General features: G+C 48.7%; 1 protein-coding gene across 1 annotated transcript in view; it reads right to left on the bottom strand.

Annotated features, from left to right (window-relative positions):
• Positions 1-18,868, bottom strand: part of LOC141955380 (hydrocephalus-inducing protein homolog) — a gene marked incomplete at its 3' end in the record, with an annotated part of 75,998 nt that overhangs the window by 37,827 nt on the left and 19,303 nt on the right. The window contains exons 7-9 of the mRNA XM_074895213.1: positions 15,330-15,454; positions 6,091-6,292; positions 3,229-3,400 (exon numbers count right to left, since the gene is read on the bottom strand). Coding sequence (XP_074751314.1) covers positions 3,229-3,400; positions 6,091-6,292; positions 15,330-15,454 — 499 coding nt within the window. The remainder of the gene's footprint in view (positions 1-3,228; positions 3,401-6,090; positions 6,293-15,329; positions 15,455-18,868) is intronic.

Genomic DNA, 18,868 nt, shown 5'->3' with positions numbered 1-18,868 from the left:
TACTTCCCATCGAATTAGCCCTTATAGCTCAAAGGACAGCCCCCACAACAATTGAAGAGCTATGACATGGGGAGTTATTGGGCTGCAGCTGCAAAGAATTCCCTAAGGCACAGCCTGCTCAGAGTCAACAGAACAGAGGGAAGAACTGTGAAATAACTCACAGAAAATACTGTGAGTTATTTCTCCTGGGAAATTAAAATGGGCTGTTGAAGAGGTTCCTTGCATTCCTGCGACCCCACAGGGGAAAAAAGAACTGCTGCTTGGAAGGAAATGCTTCATTACCCACCCTTGCAGGCTACTGCTACACGCGTCCGAGCCTCGGGGCACCTCAGGAGCGAGCCCCGTGCCTGGGCGACGTGTTCTCTATAGGATGGCAGCGGAGTCAGAGCATGGAGAGCCACCGTGGATGGTAACCAGGACAGATGTAAAACTATGCAGTGCTGTGAACATGGTATTGCAACACTTCTGGCTGAAACACTTCTGGCCTCAGACAGGCTGCAACTGGCAGGTGGCATAAAATACAGACGGTGGATGTACGATGGTACAGCACCACCACTCCTGCTGTCCTACCCTGGCTTTGCTACAGCATAAAGCACGGTGATACAGGAGGGGATGGCACACCGGGACTCACAGCTACACAAGTGATCTCTCTGCAAGAGCCCAACCGTAAATACATGGCAGATCCTATCTCTCCTCCCTCAGCCCCTAAATAATGAGGATCTGCTAGATCTCCACCCATCGGAGTCAGAAAAAGCTGGTCTTGAAAAGCCAGGCACCACCAACTGCTGGTCAAATCACCTGCTTTGCTTTGCAGAGGGGGAAGGCAATCCATGGAAGGAAATCACACTCAAAGTAGTCAAAGAAAAAAAAGACAGAGCTGGCAACAGAAGTACTAAAATGACACTCAAAGTGCATCCTCTCAGCTCAGGGCACTTAGGAGAAAGGCAGTGCCACAGCTAACATCTGCCTCTTTCCATAAATAACAGAGCCCACAGGGAACTGTGGGATGGACCACAGCTCCACTGGAGATGGTGCCTTCCGCCAAAAACCAAAGTGCTCTGCAGTAGCTTCTCATGTGGATGGGGACCAGCTTGGTTCCCCAGCTGAGGTGCAGGTTTGCAGCAACAAACACCACTGTCACCTCCTGGTCCAACCTCTGGATCAACAGTAGCACCTTCGTAACCTGGACATGCTGTCGACCACCTCCATCAGCCCAGAGTTCACACGTGGCACTGAGGAGTCACTACCAGGCAAGGACAGGACAGTGAGGACTTGTCAAGGTCAGTGTAGCAGTAAGTCCTTGTCCTCCCTCTCCTCTGGTTGCCATTTCCAAGGAGTCAGCTCCCACAGGCCTCCAATGGGACTTACAGACAAGCTGGGGCAGGGAGGATGCAGCAAACAGCAAGGACTTTGTCCCTTGGGAGCCACCTGGGCCTCTATCACATCTGCCCCTGCTGACACATCATGTGTAGATGCAAAAATAAACCAAATTTGAGATGTGCTCAGAAAGTCAGAGCTGCATATCAGCTTGTTTCCCACAGGCTTGGGCAACTGCTCAGAATGTTCTCATCCACATGGTAATTCCAAAATCACACCTCCTCTTTTCCGTTGTTATTTCCATCAGCGAGTAAACCCTATACAGACTGAAGTGACCTGCTGCAGCTTCTACAGATTGCAGCACCTGAAAATACTGGCAGCTAACGGTCCACTGACATAAGGTCCCATCTCTGGGGGGCCTCTCCAGCACATTTTACATGGCAGTGCACGAAGGGTGTCTGTCCAGGCTAAAAGTTACAGGGCTGTCACCGCAAAGAAGGTTGTGGAAGCCAGCAGCAGTAGAGTTTTAGATTCTACATTTAATAAAAGTAGAAAATACTTACTACCATTTGATGTAAAGACACCCATATGCCATGGGGAAAGACAGGCATGAGCAAAAGTGAATGTGAAATTGATTGTTCCATCAATAATGGAATTCATGGAAATCAAAAGGTTGATAATGCTGGACAAAACAGAAGGGGAGAGACTCATGTGGTAGCCCACTTATAGTCAGTCCTAGAGCAACCTGTGTAATATTCCATTCAGGAAAGGTTTCCCCTCGAGACTTGAGGCCAGGCTACACTTTATGTCCGTATGTCACTACATGGAGCGCCAGGACTCGGCGCTGTGGGCAGCCAGACTTCTGGACCTCACCTCAAAGCATTCAGGAGCTTAAGAGCAGGTTAAGCTACTTGTAGAGACAGTCTGACTGTAAAGCAGCAGGAGCCCTGAGGCACACTCCAAAATCAGCTCTGACACACCACAGGCTGGTCTTAATGCTCAGCTGATCAGCTCCCTCTCTCTACAACATTCCCACTGCTCCGACACAATCTCTTGGTCACATCTTGCTGCTGTCAGCTACAGTGGTGTGAAACTGCAGCTGTGCCAACATTGGTGGCTCTCAGCCTTATATGGGATATAGGAACAACTAAGAAGAGGAGATGATCCCCTTCCTTGAAAAAAAAAAAAAAAAATTAGTTTTACCTATTTTAAAAGGAAGAAGAGGTTGAGATTATCCTAGGATTTACTCCAAGATGAAAAGGTATTTTACATTGCTCGGACAGTGGGCATTCTTCATCTCAGACCATGCAAATACTCAGAACCAGGGATCTGGCCGATTGCAGGATATGGGGTTTTGCTTGCATAAACAGAAGAGGCAATAAAATGTCTGTACCTATGCGCCATGAAATTCAGGAAGTCCGTTTAAACCTGCCAGCCTTGTGTCCAGGCTCACAGATGACACTGGAAGGGATATTGAGCCGTGGTACCCGTCCAGATTATATGAAGAGATTGGTATCTCTCTGATCAAACTTGGGTTGAACTTGGCCTCCTTTCCACAGAGGACCATTTCATTCCTCAGGTCAATATATGAACTGAGAGCGCTCTAATGTCCTTTGTTAATCCCCACACACTATGTGTAAGCTGTGCCCTCACTCATCGTTATCGATGGCTCTCAACAGTGTAAGGACACTTACCAAGCGCCCTTAATTTATAGCCCTTGCAGCAGAGCTCAGCTTTAGGCAGCCTCTCGCTCTGCCAGGAGCCCACAGAGATGCTTTTTCCAACAAGCTCTCGCAGCCTCCCTAGAAACCTGGTGTTATCTCTTGGCCCATCAAGCCAGCTGACACAGGGACCTGCCAAGTGACCTCAGCCAGGGAGGAGAAGGAAGGGAGGTTCTCAGCTATCGCTTACCATTGGCTCAAGGCTGAACACATCGTCGGAGAAAAGCATGGAGTCTCCTTGCACCTTTGCCCGCTGGTTCTGGAAGGGGCAGGAGAGAAGGGGAAGGCGTTCTCCAAGAGCAGAGTCCACCCTGCACTCCCTCAGACAACGGTCCATCTTGCCCCCTTTCCGCCTCTGCAGCCTGCAGCCAGGGGGAGAGACAAACCAAGCAGATAATTTAATGAGCAACATATTTGCAGAGACTCGTGTGAGCGCAGGGGCAGCAAAGCGCTCGGGGAGGATCAGCAGCAGCTCAGCGAGGGGCTGACCCCAAGCCACGGGGTCCCACACGGGTCAGATTATCACTTGCTGGCCGCCACCACGGCATGCAGGTTTACTCCATGCTTACAAGCTCAGAAGAGGTTTCTGAAAGCCGGCAGCCCTCCAGAGCCTCCTGGCTCAAAGCCTCTGCCACAACTGATGGAGAATCCACCAACCACCCCAACTGGCTTTTCCTACCACAGAGCTGCCTGGGGGAGCCAGATCAAGATGAAGGAGCACCCACTGCAGGGCTTCACTGGCAAGGGGAGACGCAGCTGGGTTTCAGCTGCAGGCCACTGGCATCACTCCTTTTTCCTTCCCCTTTGGACCTGCAGGGGTAAGCAAGCTAAATGTGCTCTCTGTGCCCTATACCACTTCTCACCAGAGGATCCCAGAGCACTGTAAAAGCAAACCAATGAATTCAGGCATTGCATCACTTCGGTGAGACCAATGTCTATATGTGCATGGAAACAGAGGCCCTGAGAGGGGAAGGCACTTTTCCTGGTATCACCCACTAAAGAAGTCTGGACCAGCATCTCTGAATCCAAACCCTTACGTCTGGCCTTGAACCACCTTATCTTTTTCCTCTTTTTGGCCATCTCTGTAGGGCTATGACGCAGTTCATCTCTCCCTTACTTGGCAGCTGTAGCAGAAATCATTCTAGAGTTTAAAGATCACAACCAAGAGATAAGGGAGCACTGCTACAGAGCAGTTGCTTCCTAGCTGGCATATCGCTGTCCCCTCTGCACACTCCAGTCCCCGGCCATGAAGAACCAGCAGGTGACAACTCTGAGGGGATGAGTGGAAGGCTCCATGTGTAGCAGCAGATCAAGGCAATGTAGTAAAACCAGGATAGCAATCATCACCCAGCTAAATTCAAATACAGTTCCAACGGAAATACGGTCACGGATGTTACTAGCTGTACACAGACAGAGCCTGGGGCAAAGGCTGGCACCAGCACCAAAAGCACTTGCTTTGGCTCGCCCCCCCTGGAGTGCAGTGGGGAATGTTTCTCCACGGCTGACCTACAGCCCTGCGCGTGAGGAGGGCTTCCCGCCACCGATGAGCAACCCCCAGCTCAACCTCCATCAGCGGACAATAATTCCACCATTACATCCCAGAAAGTCCTACAGGAGGGAGACACAGCAAACCCCTGGATACACCACCTAAGGATCCAGGTCTTCTGGGGTCACAGCCCAGAGCAGGGTCCTGCACTGCCTCCTCTCATGGAAAAAGTCCTCTCTGCTCTGAGATCTCTAAAGCTTCTCTGGCAGCAGGACAGTGGCCTTGGAGCTATGACCATCCCTGGGATTGCAAGGAGGAAGAACAGAACGTCCTGGTCAGACTCAGGACATAAACTGGCATGAGATCAAATGTAATTGGAAATGAATCAGGTTGAAGTGAACTGTGGGGAAGCCCGGTTGCTTCTGAGGGGAAAGAGGATCACTCAGGGTCCAATCTGAGACAGGCAGGTGAGGAGAGAGCGGTAAAGGAATGGTCCAGGCAAGTACCCAGATAAGGCAATGAGGTTTTCTTTCAACACATTCAGCTTGCATGGAAGGCACACACTGTGTAATTAAAAATAGAGAACAGTGGAAAACTAGTTTTGGCCTTCAAGGCATTTCTGACCTAATTATGTTGAACTTTATTGGCTCAGAAGCCCTTAGAAAGTGCTCCAGTTTAAGGCACTTTCCTGATCAGCTGTGAGCTAACTCCTACACACCTACATCCATGCAAGTCTGGAAAGTCCCACAAGGATTCCCTTAATCACCCAAACTTTTAAGTGTCATTTCCAATTCATCCCCCCGGGCTATAAGTGTGTCTCTGCTGCCTGAAAGGGGAATGTCAAAGCTTCACCACAGACACCCTTGGAAGAACCTGCCCCATCTCTCAGCACCATGAAGACACAGGCTGCTGCAGCCCAAACGCGCTCTGTCCCGTGCTGCCCTACCTTCCCTGCGGAACCCTTCACCTCCAAATTCTCCCCAGTCTCTGAGGAAGGGTAGAAATACCTCGTTGTGCTGGAAACCGGGACAGTGCAAGGCAATTCAACATCCTACAGCAGGACGGCCTCAACTTGCTGGGCCAACACAGCACCTGACCCTGCACATTCCTGGAGAAGGAGCCTGCCACCTTATCAAAGCTGGAGTGGAAGAAGCTGCAGTGAATATCACAACAGTTATGCTACCTGCAGCTATGTTAAGTGCTGCTACTCAGTGCAGTCCCAGGGAACGAGTGCTGACACTTTCCTCAGCCTCATGGACGCCCCATAACCCAGGGGTCTCTGGATATCAGTGGTTTGGGGCTCCCTAAAATGCAAATTTGCTCTCTGAGGGAATCCAGTCACTGCAATCAACCTTTCCTCCACAAAACACCATCCTCAGCTGGACTATGGATGGAGCTGGAACGCGAGGCACTGAGCTCCATTACCCTAAAGCCCAGGGACACCTAACCTGATGGCATAGATGGTTTACTTGCCCTAAACCATTCAATGCACCACACCTCTTGAGGCCACATGTTAGTTTTACCCTTGGGCAGTGTATCTTACTGAAATGAATCTTTCAAACGAACCTCAGCCTCTGATGATCCTCCTCTTCCTGAGTTGAAAAAGCCTTCCACTGGAAGTGGACCTTGATTTCACTCCGATTGTGGATGACTACAGATCTGTGGTTTGACAGTGTGAGGTAAGTCTTCTCAACTGTCAGGGAGCTCCTGGCCAGACCGATGTTGACATCTACAGCTGCTCCAGAGAGGCTTGTGTGAGTATCTTCACCTGGAAAAAAGCACAGGGGAGTCTTCGCTCATCTCACTTGCTGATGGAAGTACAAGGAACAAAGCAAACCACCAGTAACAGAATAAACTCTTACAGCTTTTAGCTGTATTGGCAGTTCCACAGATCAGCACATTCATCACATCCTGACAGCTGCCCGTGTACAGAATGAGGATGGCACCACCGTCAGCACCTTATTTCTGGGTGCATTTGTAGAGATCTATCCCCAAGGTGACAGTATTTACAGTGAGATTTTTCCGATGTGCCCAGGTGGCCTTTGGGTTGCCATCCCACTCGAGTCATAGAGAATTCTGCATCCAAGTCGTTCAGGTGACTCCGAGGAGTCCCACCTCAGTCAGGGCTTGCCCAGCGTTGTGTCTCTCCTGATCCCTTGTTGCTGACACCCAAAGATGCCTGGGGGCACGCAGGCAGGAAAGGGAGATTCAGAGGAACAAGTGACAGCCCAGGGCAGGATGGGACACAGAATAGAGAGCTTCACTGTGTTGCAGAAGCAGCGCCCTCACTTGCTGTGGGTTTGTGAACACGTGTCAAGAAGAGACTGGTGGGGCACGGCCCACCCCGACCTGCCCATTACAGCCCTGCAAGCCCATTTCCTCAGCCGGGACCCTGCTGCTTATGCCCGAGTCTGCAAGTCTACACTGCGTCTTCCCAAGCCGTTCAACGACCAGAGCGAGGGCATCTTTGCTTTCCACCTCAGAGCCCGCTGAAGAGGAGAGTGTCCCTGGCTGTGCACATCAACTGACCAACGACTGGGGCCTTGCTGGAGGACCTGCCAGCACGTCACCCTCCCAAACAGACTCCCACCAAAGGCTCCCTCCTTTCCAGAGTTTTCAAACCTTCCTTCTTCCCAGCCAAGTAACTCCTGGCAGTCAACTGAGATCAAACTTCAGTACCGAGCTCACTCTTCCTCTTGCAGGCAAGTGTTTCCCAGGTGAGACTCAGCAAACAGCAAACATCAGACATGCTCTCTAGAAACGGCATTTCTGTGGAGTGGCGCTTAAAGCCTCAGAGCCAGCCCCAACGGACAAGTGCAGCAGCCTGGCCGTAGCCTGGAGAGCATCCCTCTGCAAAGGCAGAGCCTCCTCCTCCCTGCACAGGTCACAGCAAGGCAGCCAGCCAACGGACCTGCCTTTAAAGCGCTACTGTGCAACAACACAGGGAGAGCACTGGATCTGTGCTGGGTGCACTCCTGAAATCCTAAGCCAGACACAACACAGCAGAATCACACTCATTCCAGGGGGAAAAAAAAAAAAAAAAAAAAAAAAGGAGCCCCCTCTTTTGGGGGGGCACTGGGGATTGACTCACCCTTAAAACACTAGTTCTCCAGAGTCATTCACTCATCTCCACACACAGAGAACCCAGCCTTCATGCCTGTATAGCCTCAATTTCTCCGCTCTTAAGGGAGTATGGAGTGGTAGGGATTTGTGGTCAGAGAGTTATGCTGCAAGGACAGCAGCAATGTTTACAGTGACTTGACAATCTGCTTTCTATAATGGACAACTTGGCATACAGAAATGACTGATGTTCAGGAGAGTTACAGAGGCGGGTATGCTTTATGAGCACTGCCTCTCCCTCCACTGAATCCTTGGCATATATTGGCAAGCAAAGGAGCCAAGAAATGGGAGACATGCACAGTGCCTCGAGCCTGGGTTTATGGAAACACGAGCCAGCGCTCTACAACGATCAAGATGACAAACTACTGCAAAATAAACACCATGAAAATTATCATCGTCTCCCTGCCTAAACCCATGGCCACGTGCGTCTCAAAATACTGGGTATAGTTCTGATCTCAAAAAAACAAGCTGAAGCATCTCAAGCTAAATAGAGAAGGACAGAAAGAACAATTTAAAGTATGAAGCAGCTTTTATAAGAAGATTGACTACGACTCCTCATCCTAGAAATCATACGGGCAATAGATGGGAGAGGTTTGTAAAAGCATGGATGGCCTGGGAAATGTGAATAAGGAAAAAATTGTCCCTATTTGTCATAAAACAGGAACCTGAGGGCCTGAAATAATGTTATTAGACAGAAATTACACAAAAGTGGCAGTCCTTTTCCAGGGAGTATTCCTTCCTTTGGAACACACTGCCACAGGAGGCTGTAGAGGCTAACAGCTGCAAATCCAGGGAGAAACCGGACAAATTCTTAGAAGATAAAGGCATCAGAAGCTATTCAACAGAGATGAGAATAAAGCCTCCAGCACAGAAAAATGCTAACTCCAGAGCCCGCGAGGGAGAAAGCATACGCACTGCCTGTTTCTACACAATTTGCTAAACATCCCCTACTGCTGCTCTCGCGGGGAGTTGCTGGGGATGCAGTCACCCTTGCGCTCCTGGCTGCAGGCACTGAGGACTCTTCTGAAGGCTGGAGGGTTTGCCGGAGCACCTTCTACCACAGAGAGCATTTGGCATCGTGCTGAATACAGACACCCACAAATCGCCGGGTCCAGGAGAGTGCGCACAGCTGCCAGCGAGTCAGGAGGAAGCCACGGATCTGTCTGCCAGGCCCATGAGCCGACACGGAGAGCGGACCGGCCAGGGTTGGCTACGGGTGGCTGCAGGCTTCATGTCTTGGGTGTCAAATCAGATGTGACGTTTCATTTAAGACTCTTGGCTGTTTTTCAATAAACGCCTCTGTACTGTAACAGCGACATAGCACTAGGCATTTCACTTGGCAGGGCAGTGTCCATGGCGTGTGGTTTGGGATGCTTGGCTGCCATGAAAGCGCATTTACTGAATCTAGATGTGTCCGCCCTATCATTACTTACACAACGTGATCTTATTGCAGACTGTCAACTCTCTCATTCTTACATGCTTCTGATACATTTCCTACAGGTGGCAGGACACAGCTTTCACTCTGCAACCTGAACAAAGCAATGCCTGAACTTGAAATTAAACGCTAGACTTTTTACAGAGCAGCAGAACAGATGCTTCAGGTTGTGCACTCCTGAGTGGTGCTCTTTGACACAGCAGAAACACCTCTGTGTTTTATCCCAGCATCCATCCACATGGCTACAGACACAGGTATCAGCACACCACGATAACTTTTCACTATCTTGAAGTGAGAGATCTGTGGGACTCCTGTTGTGCAGGAAAACAGACAAAGAGAGAATTTACAGAAGAGCTAAAGCATCTTTCTGAATTCTTCTAATACTACACAAGCATCCTGGTACAAGAGGGAGTAATTTTCAGAGCAGTACAAACTGATCTTAAACAGAAAGGATAGATGAGCAAGCCCTTGAACAAGATTTCGAAACAAATTTCAGGTTTGATGAAGAACACGTTCCTAGTATCCAAGAGCTGGTACTTTCCTTCATTGATACTGCTCTAAACATTAGGAAGCTGGTAGCCAGATCGATTAGACTGAAGAGAAACAAAACAGCACCCTGATGCATTTTGTCTTCACCACGACATATTCCTCCTCTATCCCTGGGTTTCTCTCTGAGATTCTCTCTCTGAATTTGGATTGTAAATCTTTTAGGAGTGAATGACAGTCACATTTGGAATATTTAGGTAGCATGGAAAGCAAGTGTAATTTCATTTGCCCAGTCTGTCAGAAGACAGTGCCTTCCTGCTGCTGCTTTTTCACTGAAAATACAAGCAAGCAATGAAAGGAGAGCTCTTCACTCAAAAGGATGTGACTGTACCCCCATATCGACCTATGAGAAGTAATTCTTTTGCTCCTGCTATCATACCCAGCTGCCTCCACTGCCGGCATATTCTTGTTTTTCAAGCAACGTGCAGAGGTCTCCGTTACCACTTCACCGCCGGAGAAGCGAGTCACCTCACCAGGCCGAGCGATCTCTGGAAAGCTGGAGAAGTCACCTACAGCCTGATCCAGCCGCCCCACCATGTGCCTTTTGCTGCGTCTCCCACAGAGCTACCACCAGATCAGAGTCAGGAGCGCTCCTCTGAGCTGTTTCGCTCTTGGGAAGCTGATGGCTTCACCTACAGGATGCGCCGAGTCTCCGCCGGCCTGAGAAAGGCGTCTGTCCGTCCCCACGCCTGTATCTCCAGCCCCAGAGCAAAGCATGGAGCAGCGACAGTCATTTGCAAGTGCTTCTCCGAGGCGGTGTTCAGGAGCTGCCTTCAGACGTCATTAAACCATCACGTTATTTACTCCAGACCTCCTTTATAAACCTCACCACTAAATAACTGCTGCTGGCAACACAGGTGTCTCTAAAGAACCACTCCCAGGCTACAACAAAGCTCAGAGCATCCTCCTCATGACCGTGCCCACAGTTGTTGCTGTAACGGCCAGAGTCCCCAGCGTGGCCCCGGCCTCAGCAAAGCACCCACTGAGCCCACGCAGCACAGTGAAAGCAGAGGGTCTCTACCCCAGAGGCCCTGCAAGGAGCCATAAGACAACAGATGGGGATGAAAAGGGAGGTGGAAAGCAGTGACCAGGCAGCAGTGCTCCACAGGACAGGCTGCAGGCTCTTCAGACAGCTCTCCTGCACGCTGAGCCATCTCCCTGCAGTCAGGCTCCCGCTGTGCATCCTTCTGTGACCGAGCACCCACCGCATTCCCCAGCACCCCTCTGCACTGTGCTTAGCAAGAACTGTTTGCCTGGTTCCAGGATGAAATACTCCGGCACAGGAATATCCAGAAGCCAGCACGGAGGCTTTGTCCTGCCCAGCATGAAGGAGCTTTGCAGAATGTTTTGAAAAGGACGATGAAACCGTCAGAGGATGGAAGACCACTGCCGCGTACCCAGGATGCCGCGGGCTATTTTTGATCGTTATTGCTACCACAGTAACGACACGCTGGGGTACCCGACTGGCTGAAACATTGCTTTTGGCCATGGGGAAAATGGTGCAGGAACTTTCATTCTGATTGCCTGGCAAAGACATGCTCAATAGACCACCTAATAAATCAGTCACCCTTCAAGCTGTGCTTCTGCTTCTCAGCAGATGCTGATCGATCCACAAGGAAAGGAGGCTAATGAATGTTCAGTTCTGTCCTGAAACACCTCCACCGGTAATGACACTTAGAACACGTCAGTGATTTCCACTGATGATAAGAGTAGACAAGCTGTGGTCAAGGATGACCTGCAGAGAGATGAAAACCACATTCTTCCAGAAATCTTTCACGTGCTAAAAATGGGGTATGCAGCGTCACGCAGATGTCTGTTTCTGTGCATGCCTGAGGATGAACAAAACAGCCAGAAGGAGATTTCTAACTTCCAAGCCACCCTCCTAGTACATACATCCCAGTCTGTGCTCACGCAGTCAGCTCCATGGGTTGCTGGAGCAGGGGTTTTCTTCAGAGGGGTGTTATGTAGTTGTGGAGCTACAAAGCTGTGCAAAGAAACCTCAAGCAAATGAAGCACAAACTTCATTCCCCTTCATCTACCCTCAAAGTGACAAATCAGCTCTCCTGAAACACAAGGCCCTGGAGAGGGGCCATACTCTGCAAGGAGCAGAACAACCTTACCAAAAACAGCATGAGAAAAATTCATTACTACAAGCAGCTCTAGGAAAGGGGAAACAAAGACAGGAAACAGTTGTTACCTATTACCTGTTTTGATAGAGACAAACACTCTGGAGACCAACTAGACTCACCCATCAATCTAAGTGATTTGAACTATAAGAGCATATAACCAATCGGCTGTATAAAGTATTAGTTACCAACCCTCCGTCTGTTGCAGTGCTGCTACTGTTAAGATGCAAAGTCAACATATAATTGCACAAACTCCTATTTACACCTTTTTTGCCTACAATATACGACTCCCTCCACTCCCTTTGAAGCAGATGTACGAGAACATAAAAGTCTGACAGAAACCAGCCATACTGCTGGGAATTCTCACAAGAGAAGGAAAAAAAAGCACAACATGCACTCACCACCTACGACAGGCGGAAAGAAAAATCCCCTTGCAAAGTTTTTTAATGCCTCATAGCCCAAGGAAAATCTAGAGAAGCCTCTTGTACAGCATCAGTCTGGCTTACACCTTAGGATCTAACACGGGAAACAAGATCTTCTTTAAAAACTCACAGAATAATGTCAGTTTCTAACCATCTGCCAGCACTAAACACAAAATAAAAAAGAATTGCAGCAGTTAGAGCACTACAGAGAAGCTTTGGATTCAAAAGGGGCTGTTGCTTAGGAAGCGGAAGATTTCCCCACCTCTTAGCACCTGTAAGCAGCTACCATAAATCTTCCTGGTGTGGAAGGAACGGAGAAGTGCATGAAGATGAACAGCTGCAGACTGGAGTGGCAGTGGCACACAGCGGTGGGCGTCAGAAGCTCACGGTCTGTTGCCATGAATTTAGCTCAACAGTAGCTTAACGCTACTCACAGAAGCACCAGAGCCCCTGTAAACACTGGCACAAGACTAAGATTAAAGCCAGAAACTGGTTTTAGTATTCCCACCCTGGTATCCTGCACAATACAGGGACGAGTCAAGTATGTACCGAGGTAGGGAGTTTGCTCAGGCAAGTACTGAGCCTCCTCCATTCCGGCTGAAGTCAGTTCAAATTGAGAACACTCAGCAACTTGTCTGAGCGATCTCAGGAACAGAAAATGCAGCACAACAAGGGCTAAACCTCAGTTAAACCCTGCTGCCTGTCCACATGCATCAGTGAATTTACAAAGGAGAAAAAAGAGGAAGGAAAAGACTTGGTCTACAGACTAAATCAATAGGATTTTCATTTCATTTTCAAACGAGTTCCTAGAACTCAGTGACTGCAATGCCAGCCTTGCAAGACAGATGACAAGACCCTTGGTCGAAAGGCGGTTCTTAGAGGAAAGAGAGCAGAGCTCTGCAAAGGTGGTTGCTTTCTCCAAAGCCAAACCACAGATGACTATCACAACAAGGCAGTGCTTTTCTCAGATGCTTTATCCTCGTGGTAGCTGAGATGTTCAGAGGTGCCGGCACGTCCACGCTACCATTACTTGTTCAGCCTCAAACAGCAATAAACAGCCAGGGCTGGGATTTCATGAGTGTCCTGCATGTGTACAGTGACCACTAACACACCGCCAAGCCCCTGCATGGGTGGCCTCGTTACCGAAGTAAGCCTGCTCAGCCAAGGAAAAGGATTCAGCATCCCAACACGTTTACGTTCCCAGATGGAGTATGAGCTGGGCTTTTTCACACCCAGACCCATGTACATGGGGGAAATGGAGGAGCTGGGACATGTAAAGCAGTGAAGATCAAATTTTCACTGTAAATCATTATGCTCTTAGCAGCGAAGACATTTTCTTCACACTCACCTGTAAAGTTTGTAGCAACACAATTACCACCACGCGGACAGCCTGTCCAGGGGACAGCACCTGCACTCCTAACCAGGACAGTGTAAAGGAGGCACAATTCTAATCAGCCAAATAGCAGGCAAAGGGAAGAGCTTCGTGTCTCCTTAAGCAATGCTAGGGACAGATTTGAATTAAAATTAAAGCCAGGCAACACGCACCTGATCCTGCATCAGTCACACTAAAACCAGTGGGATTCACTGAGAACTACTGCCACTTGTGAGCAAGTCCATACAGACACAGAGTAAAGCAAGGAAAACGCCTCCCAACACCCTACACTGATATTTTGCTCTTAGTGCCTCCGCTTCATAAGAAACAGTCTGTTGGCAGCTCTGAAAGAGCAGCCCAGCTGCTTTTTGTATGTGAGTCGCAGGGAGTCTGACAGCGCAGGACAAAGCAGCCAGGGCTCTCCCCGCCAGGCTGGGTAACACGGTCTGGTGCTCTGCACTACGCCTAAAACAAGCGGCTTTTAAGACTGATTGATAAATGCTTTGGTTTCACTTCAGCAATTAATCTCAGCAGCCTTTTACTTCTTTGTATGCTGCAAAGTGTGAGAAATAATCCCTTAATTATTCCTTGCTCTCCTTCTCAGTCTGTGGTTTATTAAAAAATTACTGCAGCGCCGTACTGACAGGCAGGAACAAATCCTGCCTTCATCTCCCAGGCAGCTGCACCATGTTACGGGGAGGTTGCCCATCCCAGAGCCAGCAGATAGTTTGGTCCCTGTGGCCTGTCCATGAAAATCACTTTGGCAAAGATTACCCATGGAGGGATCGGGTGTTAAGAACAAGGCTCAGGTTTTCCAAGCAAGCTGTGAAGATCCCGGCCCTGGATTCTTCAATTTCACTTTCCATTTCACACGGTATAAACCCCACCACCCTGTTAGCCCTCATCCAACCCAGGAAAAGATCTATCCCTCTGAAGTTTATCCTATAGGTTCCCTAAACGCATACAAATGAGGCACCTTTTGTCGTTCTCTGAAATGTCAGTTGTTCTGTCAAGAAAGTGTTACCCAAACCAATGAGCTTCTCTGAGTGAGCATAAATTTTCTGTGAATGTGTCACTGACTGAAAAATATTAAACAAAGCTGTGATAACTCAGAAGGCTGCAAAGAGCATTTGGAAGATATAAGAGAATTTACAGAACTTCTACAAACTCAAGACAATAAAATGCTCATTGCTGGGCTAAAGCATCGCAGTCGCACCTAGGTGAGGACATGACACTTCCCAGGAATGAAGTTCAGGAATAGGGACAAAACAAACCTCTCTTTCAGGCAAGAGAAAATGCACACCAAATGCATTCAGGCAACTGAAGAAGTGTCTTGATCAGCATCACGAGATACCTCTGCTGAATCAAGGCAGACAGAAGCCTTTTAACATCACACCTTTTCTTGAGTTTTTCCCACCTACTCTTAAAGTGACACTATTTGTCACTTTTTCCCCGAGGTAAAGGACAGGGGAGGTACACCTGGAGAGGGAATTAAGGTGGCTGCGACATCGGGCAATGATGGTAGATGACTGTCATGGGGCGTGCTGGGGGGAGAACACCGTGCTGACAGCAGGGATGGACCAGCACACAGCCACACAGGACACACAGAACAGGCTCAGCCTTTGCCCTTTAACTGCTCCCTTCTAAGCACTGAGACGTGCAGAGGTTTTGAAAGAAAAACTTTTAGAAGTAGTTTGCAAAGCAAGTTTAACGTTATTCTGCCTAGAAGGGGCTCTGTTCTGAAGGATGCAGAGAGCGTGCACCACGAAGTGCCCAGCACTTACCTGTGTCATAGTGAACTACCAGGGAACCGGAATGATCCCCGGTCTTCAGCGGGTGAAACTCCACTGTCACTTGCACGGCATCACCAATCCCAAGAGTCCCGATGGAGGGATCCACAGAGAAGGGGCTGCAACGCAGAGAAAGAGACACATCAGGGCTACTGTGGGCGATCCAGGGACTATACTCCTTTTGCAGCCTACTCCACTTCAGCTCACTGGGCAAGCAGGAAGCAAACAAACCACAGCCAGCAGAAAAAACAGAACATAGAGGATCAGAAATGGCGCTACAGACTCTCACTTCTGAAGAGATCCGGCTCTCCGAACATCCTGTGGTGTCAAACGACCTCACCTCCCCCATACTCTGCATCCCCATCTCTGCAGGGAGGCTCAGGAGTCCGACTGCTGGCAGCACAGCCAGAGGATGGGTTCTGAGGAGCACAGAGAGGGTGAGAGCGATCTGCCTGCACAACCTGACACTGACTTCCGCAGGAATCTCTCTTTTCCTGCCACCTATAAACTCCACCTCAGGAGATGCAAATGTCAGGGCACTACCTGTCCCAGTGAGACTGCAGCCTAGCAATCAGACAGGAGGGAGAATAAGTGTCTTTCTGAAGACCAGAGAACAAATATGATTTAATTTGCAGAATTCATTTTTTTACCTTGAAAACATCCTAGTTTAGCCTAAGAAAGGGTGCATTTCGTCAGCATTACAGTGAAAGCTGCTCTAAGAAAAGGAACAATCAGAAAAGGCTGAATAAGTGCAAACGCAGATTAGAGCGATACAAGGACGTGGAAACAAGACACGGCAGGAGGATCCCTTGTACAGCCTGAACCGTTAAACCCCCGGCTACATGAAGTGCCATTACCAGGAGCACATCAAGGCGGGTTTAACAGGGGTTTTTCTGTGTATTCACAAGCACTGCAATCTGGGACTCGGGGTTGTCATCCAAGCTCGGTAACTGTTTGCTTGGCCCACCAGGCAAGTTCTGTGCAATGCACTGGAAATAATTATGAAAATGTGTTGGGGTACTTTGGATTTAATATGAGCAATTATGATTTGTCACCAGGTAAACGGCTCTTGGCTGACAGACACAAAACTCAGTGCTTTAATGCAAAGGGACAAGCCAGGTGTAACATGCTTCTGCAGCTGGGCTTCATGGCTCTTCTACAGCCCCACTTAGAAAACAAAAGTTATTGCTTTTAATGCTTTGCTGGTGGTCAATTTGTCACCTTAAAAACATGCTCTGGAGAGTTTTACCATGATTAGAGAATGCAACACACACAAAAATACTGAGAACAACTGGAGCCATGCGCAAGCTGAACTTTGTTCATATAAGTAGTGACAGCTGATGAAATTGCTGGAGTTTCTGCTCATTAAGGAGATGTCACTGCAATTAGGGGCCTGACCTGCTCCCATTACAACCACGAGAGCATTGCCACCGAAGCACGGGGCCTGCAATGTTTGTGTGCTGGGCCTGAGACTCTGGAGAGAGGAGGAAAGACAAGGCACCACCAGCCTCAGAACTGGGCTGTTCTACACGGTCCTGCACCCGCACTGATGGTCACTGACAGGACTGCTGCAGGTCTCTGCCAGGGCTTGGGTGGGATCATTGCCTGGTGTGGGAAAGGCAGAGATTTTGGAGTTTCTTTGGTTTTGTTTTTTGTTTCTTTTTCTTTCAGAAATGTTGCCAGAACAGAAAAGCTGCCAGTTAAGGGGGATCCTGGACAACACTTCAGCACTACCTCCCATCCTATCACCTTCCTGCTCCTTCCCCATGTCTACATACTCCTGCCCTCAGATGGATGGGAATAACCCTCCCGAAGATACCTTCATCTTTTCAAATTGTCAGAAGAGGATCCAGCCAAGTTCAGGACTCAGTTCTCAGGGCTGAGAAATGGAGCACAAATCAGATACTGCCTGTCCTACATCCTACCCCACGCTGTACCCATGAGACAACTCTTCCTGCTGTAGTGGGAGCTCATTACCCCTCACATGGACCTGGTTCTCCAAGACCCAAAGATGCAAGCTCCATGGTTTAACTTAACTCCCCTGAATTTCAGTCACCATCACTAAGCTGTTGTCTGCAGCCTACAGACGAGATGCTAAGGAGACATCCCTGACACACTGTCACAGCCAAATGAAAACCACTGCTGAGAGATGGCACTAGCGGGATAGACACTGGCTTTTTACCCATTAAATGTGAGCTGTTCTTTGGGATAATTTGCATCCTGTTAGATCTACCCTTTTAATGAATCACTACTGCTCCTGAAAGACAGAAAAGGTAAGGTTTGGAGGCTTTTTAATAGCTCGTTTTCTTCTGACATGCTTTGTAACTATGTCCATTTGTAGGTTTGCTTTGTTGTACGACATCTAGACTTTCACATGTCCAGATCTCCCAATGGCACCTTGCAGTCCCTTATGCAGCTTGTATAAACATATCTAGCCACACCAACTTAGGAGAGACCTGCCCATCAGTACTTGCCGAGATCTTGCCTGTTATTGCCCTTCAGAAAGAAAGCAACACTAGATTCGTAAGCAATTTCATCATGATATGTTTTGGCATTTACATCTTGCTTACTTTCACCAGGCAACAGCTCCCCATCTTGACAGCTGGGCATCCCGTGATGATACCAAAGGCCAAATACTCCTGACAGAACTGAGAAATACAACTGACAAGTGAATAAAGCTGGCAGTTCTGTGGCCCAGGCTCTCAAACTACCATGCTGCCTGTTCTCCTGAACCACACCTTTGGCACACGCAGTGTGCAAGGAGGCTGCAATATACTTCAAGTGCCGTGGCATGTTTATCTCCTGCAGCCAACCTTTCTTTGGTCTACTGGGGCCTTATAAAATCATTTGAGTTTGGGAAAATAGATTTCATTACAAGCTACCTCCAAACCCAAGGAAGACAGTAAAATTACTGGTGATTGAACTGCCTCTTCTGTCCACTAAGATCTATTGCAGGGAAAAAAAAAAAAAAAAAAAAAAAAGGTAGTTTCATCTTGGCATATATTATTTTATAGTAACGGTATAACAACCAAACTCAAGCAATATATCTTTTCCAGTAAACCCAGTCTGCTACAGTCAAAGCATCCAAGACTCCATCTCTGTGCTAAAAAATCCTGTCAGCATCACACAAGGTCTGTATTTCCCTCTTTCACTGTACCTAGGCTCAATTTTCATGTCCTTGGATGGTCTTTGCACGTCCTACGGGAACTCGCCAGTCTCACGCCTCCATGTAGCGTATGGGTACTACAGGGAGGGATACAAGGGGGCTCGAGGCACTGTGCCTCGCAGGATAATTTCCTGAGCCTTCAGAGCTTGGTGGGGACATTCCTAAATGGATCTTATCTCAGACTGATCCCCTCTAGCCCCATAGCATGGCACAGCACAACGTCAGCAATGTCAGGAGAAGGCAGTGCTGCACTGAGATCTGCTTCCAGACACCCTTTTCAACTCGGATGTACTGGAATGACATTTATCTCTGTGAATGTCATGAAGCAGAAACTGGTTATCCTGCCTTAACAATGAGACAACAGGAA

This window comes from Athene noctua, unplaced genomic scaffold (assembly GCF_965140245.1).
Source record: "Athene noctua unplaced genomic scaffold, bAthNoc1.hap1.1 HAP1_HAP1_scaffold_194, whole genome shotgun sequence".
Classification (NCBI taxonomy): Eukaryota; Metazoa; Chordata; class Aves; order Strigiformes; family Strigidae; genus Athene; species Athene noctua.
The sequence above is the reverse complement of the archived record's forward strand: the minus strand, read 5'-3'. Positions and strand labels throughout refer to the sequence as shown.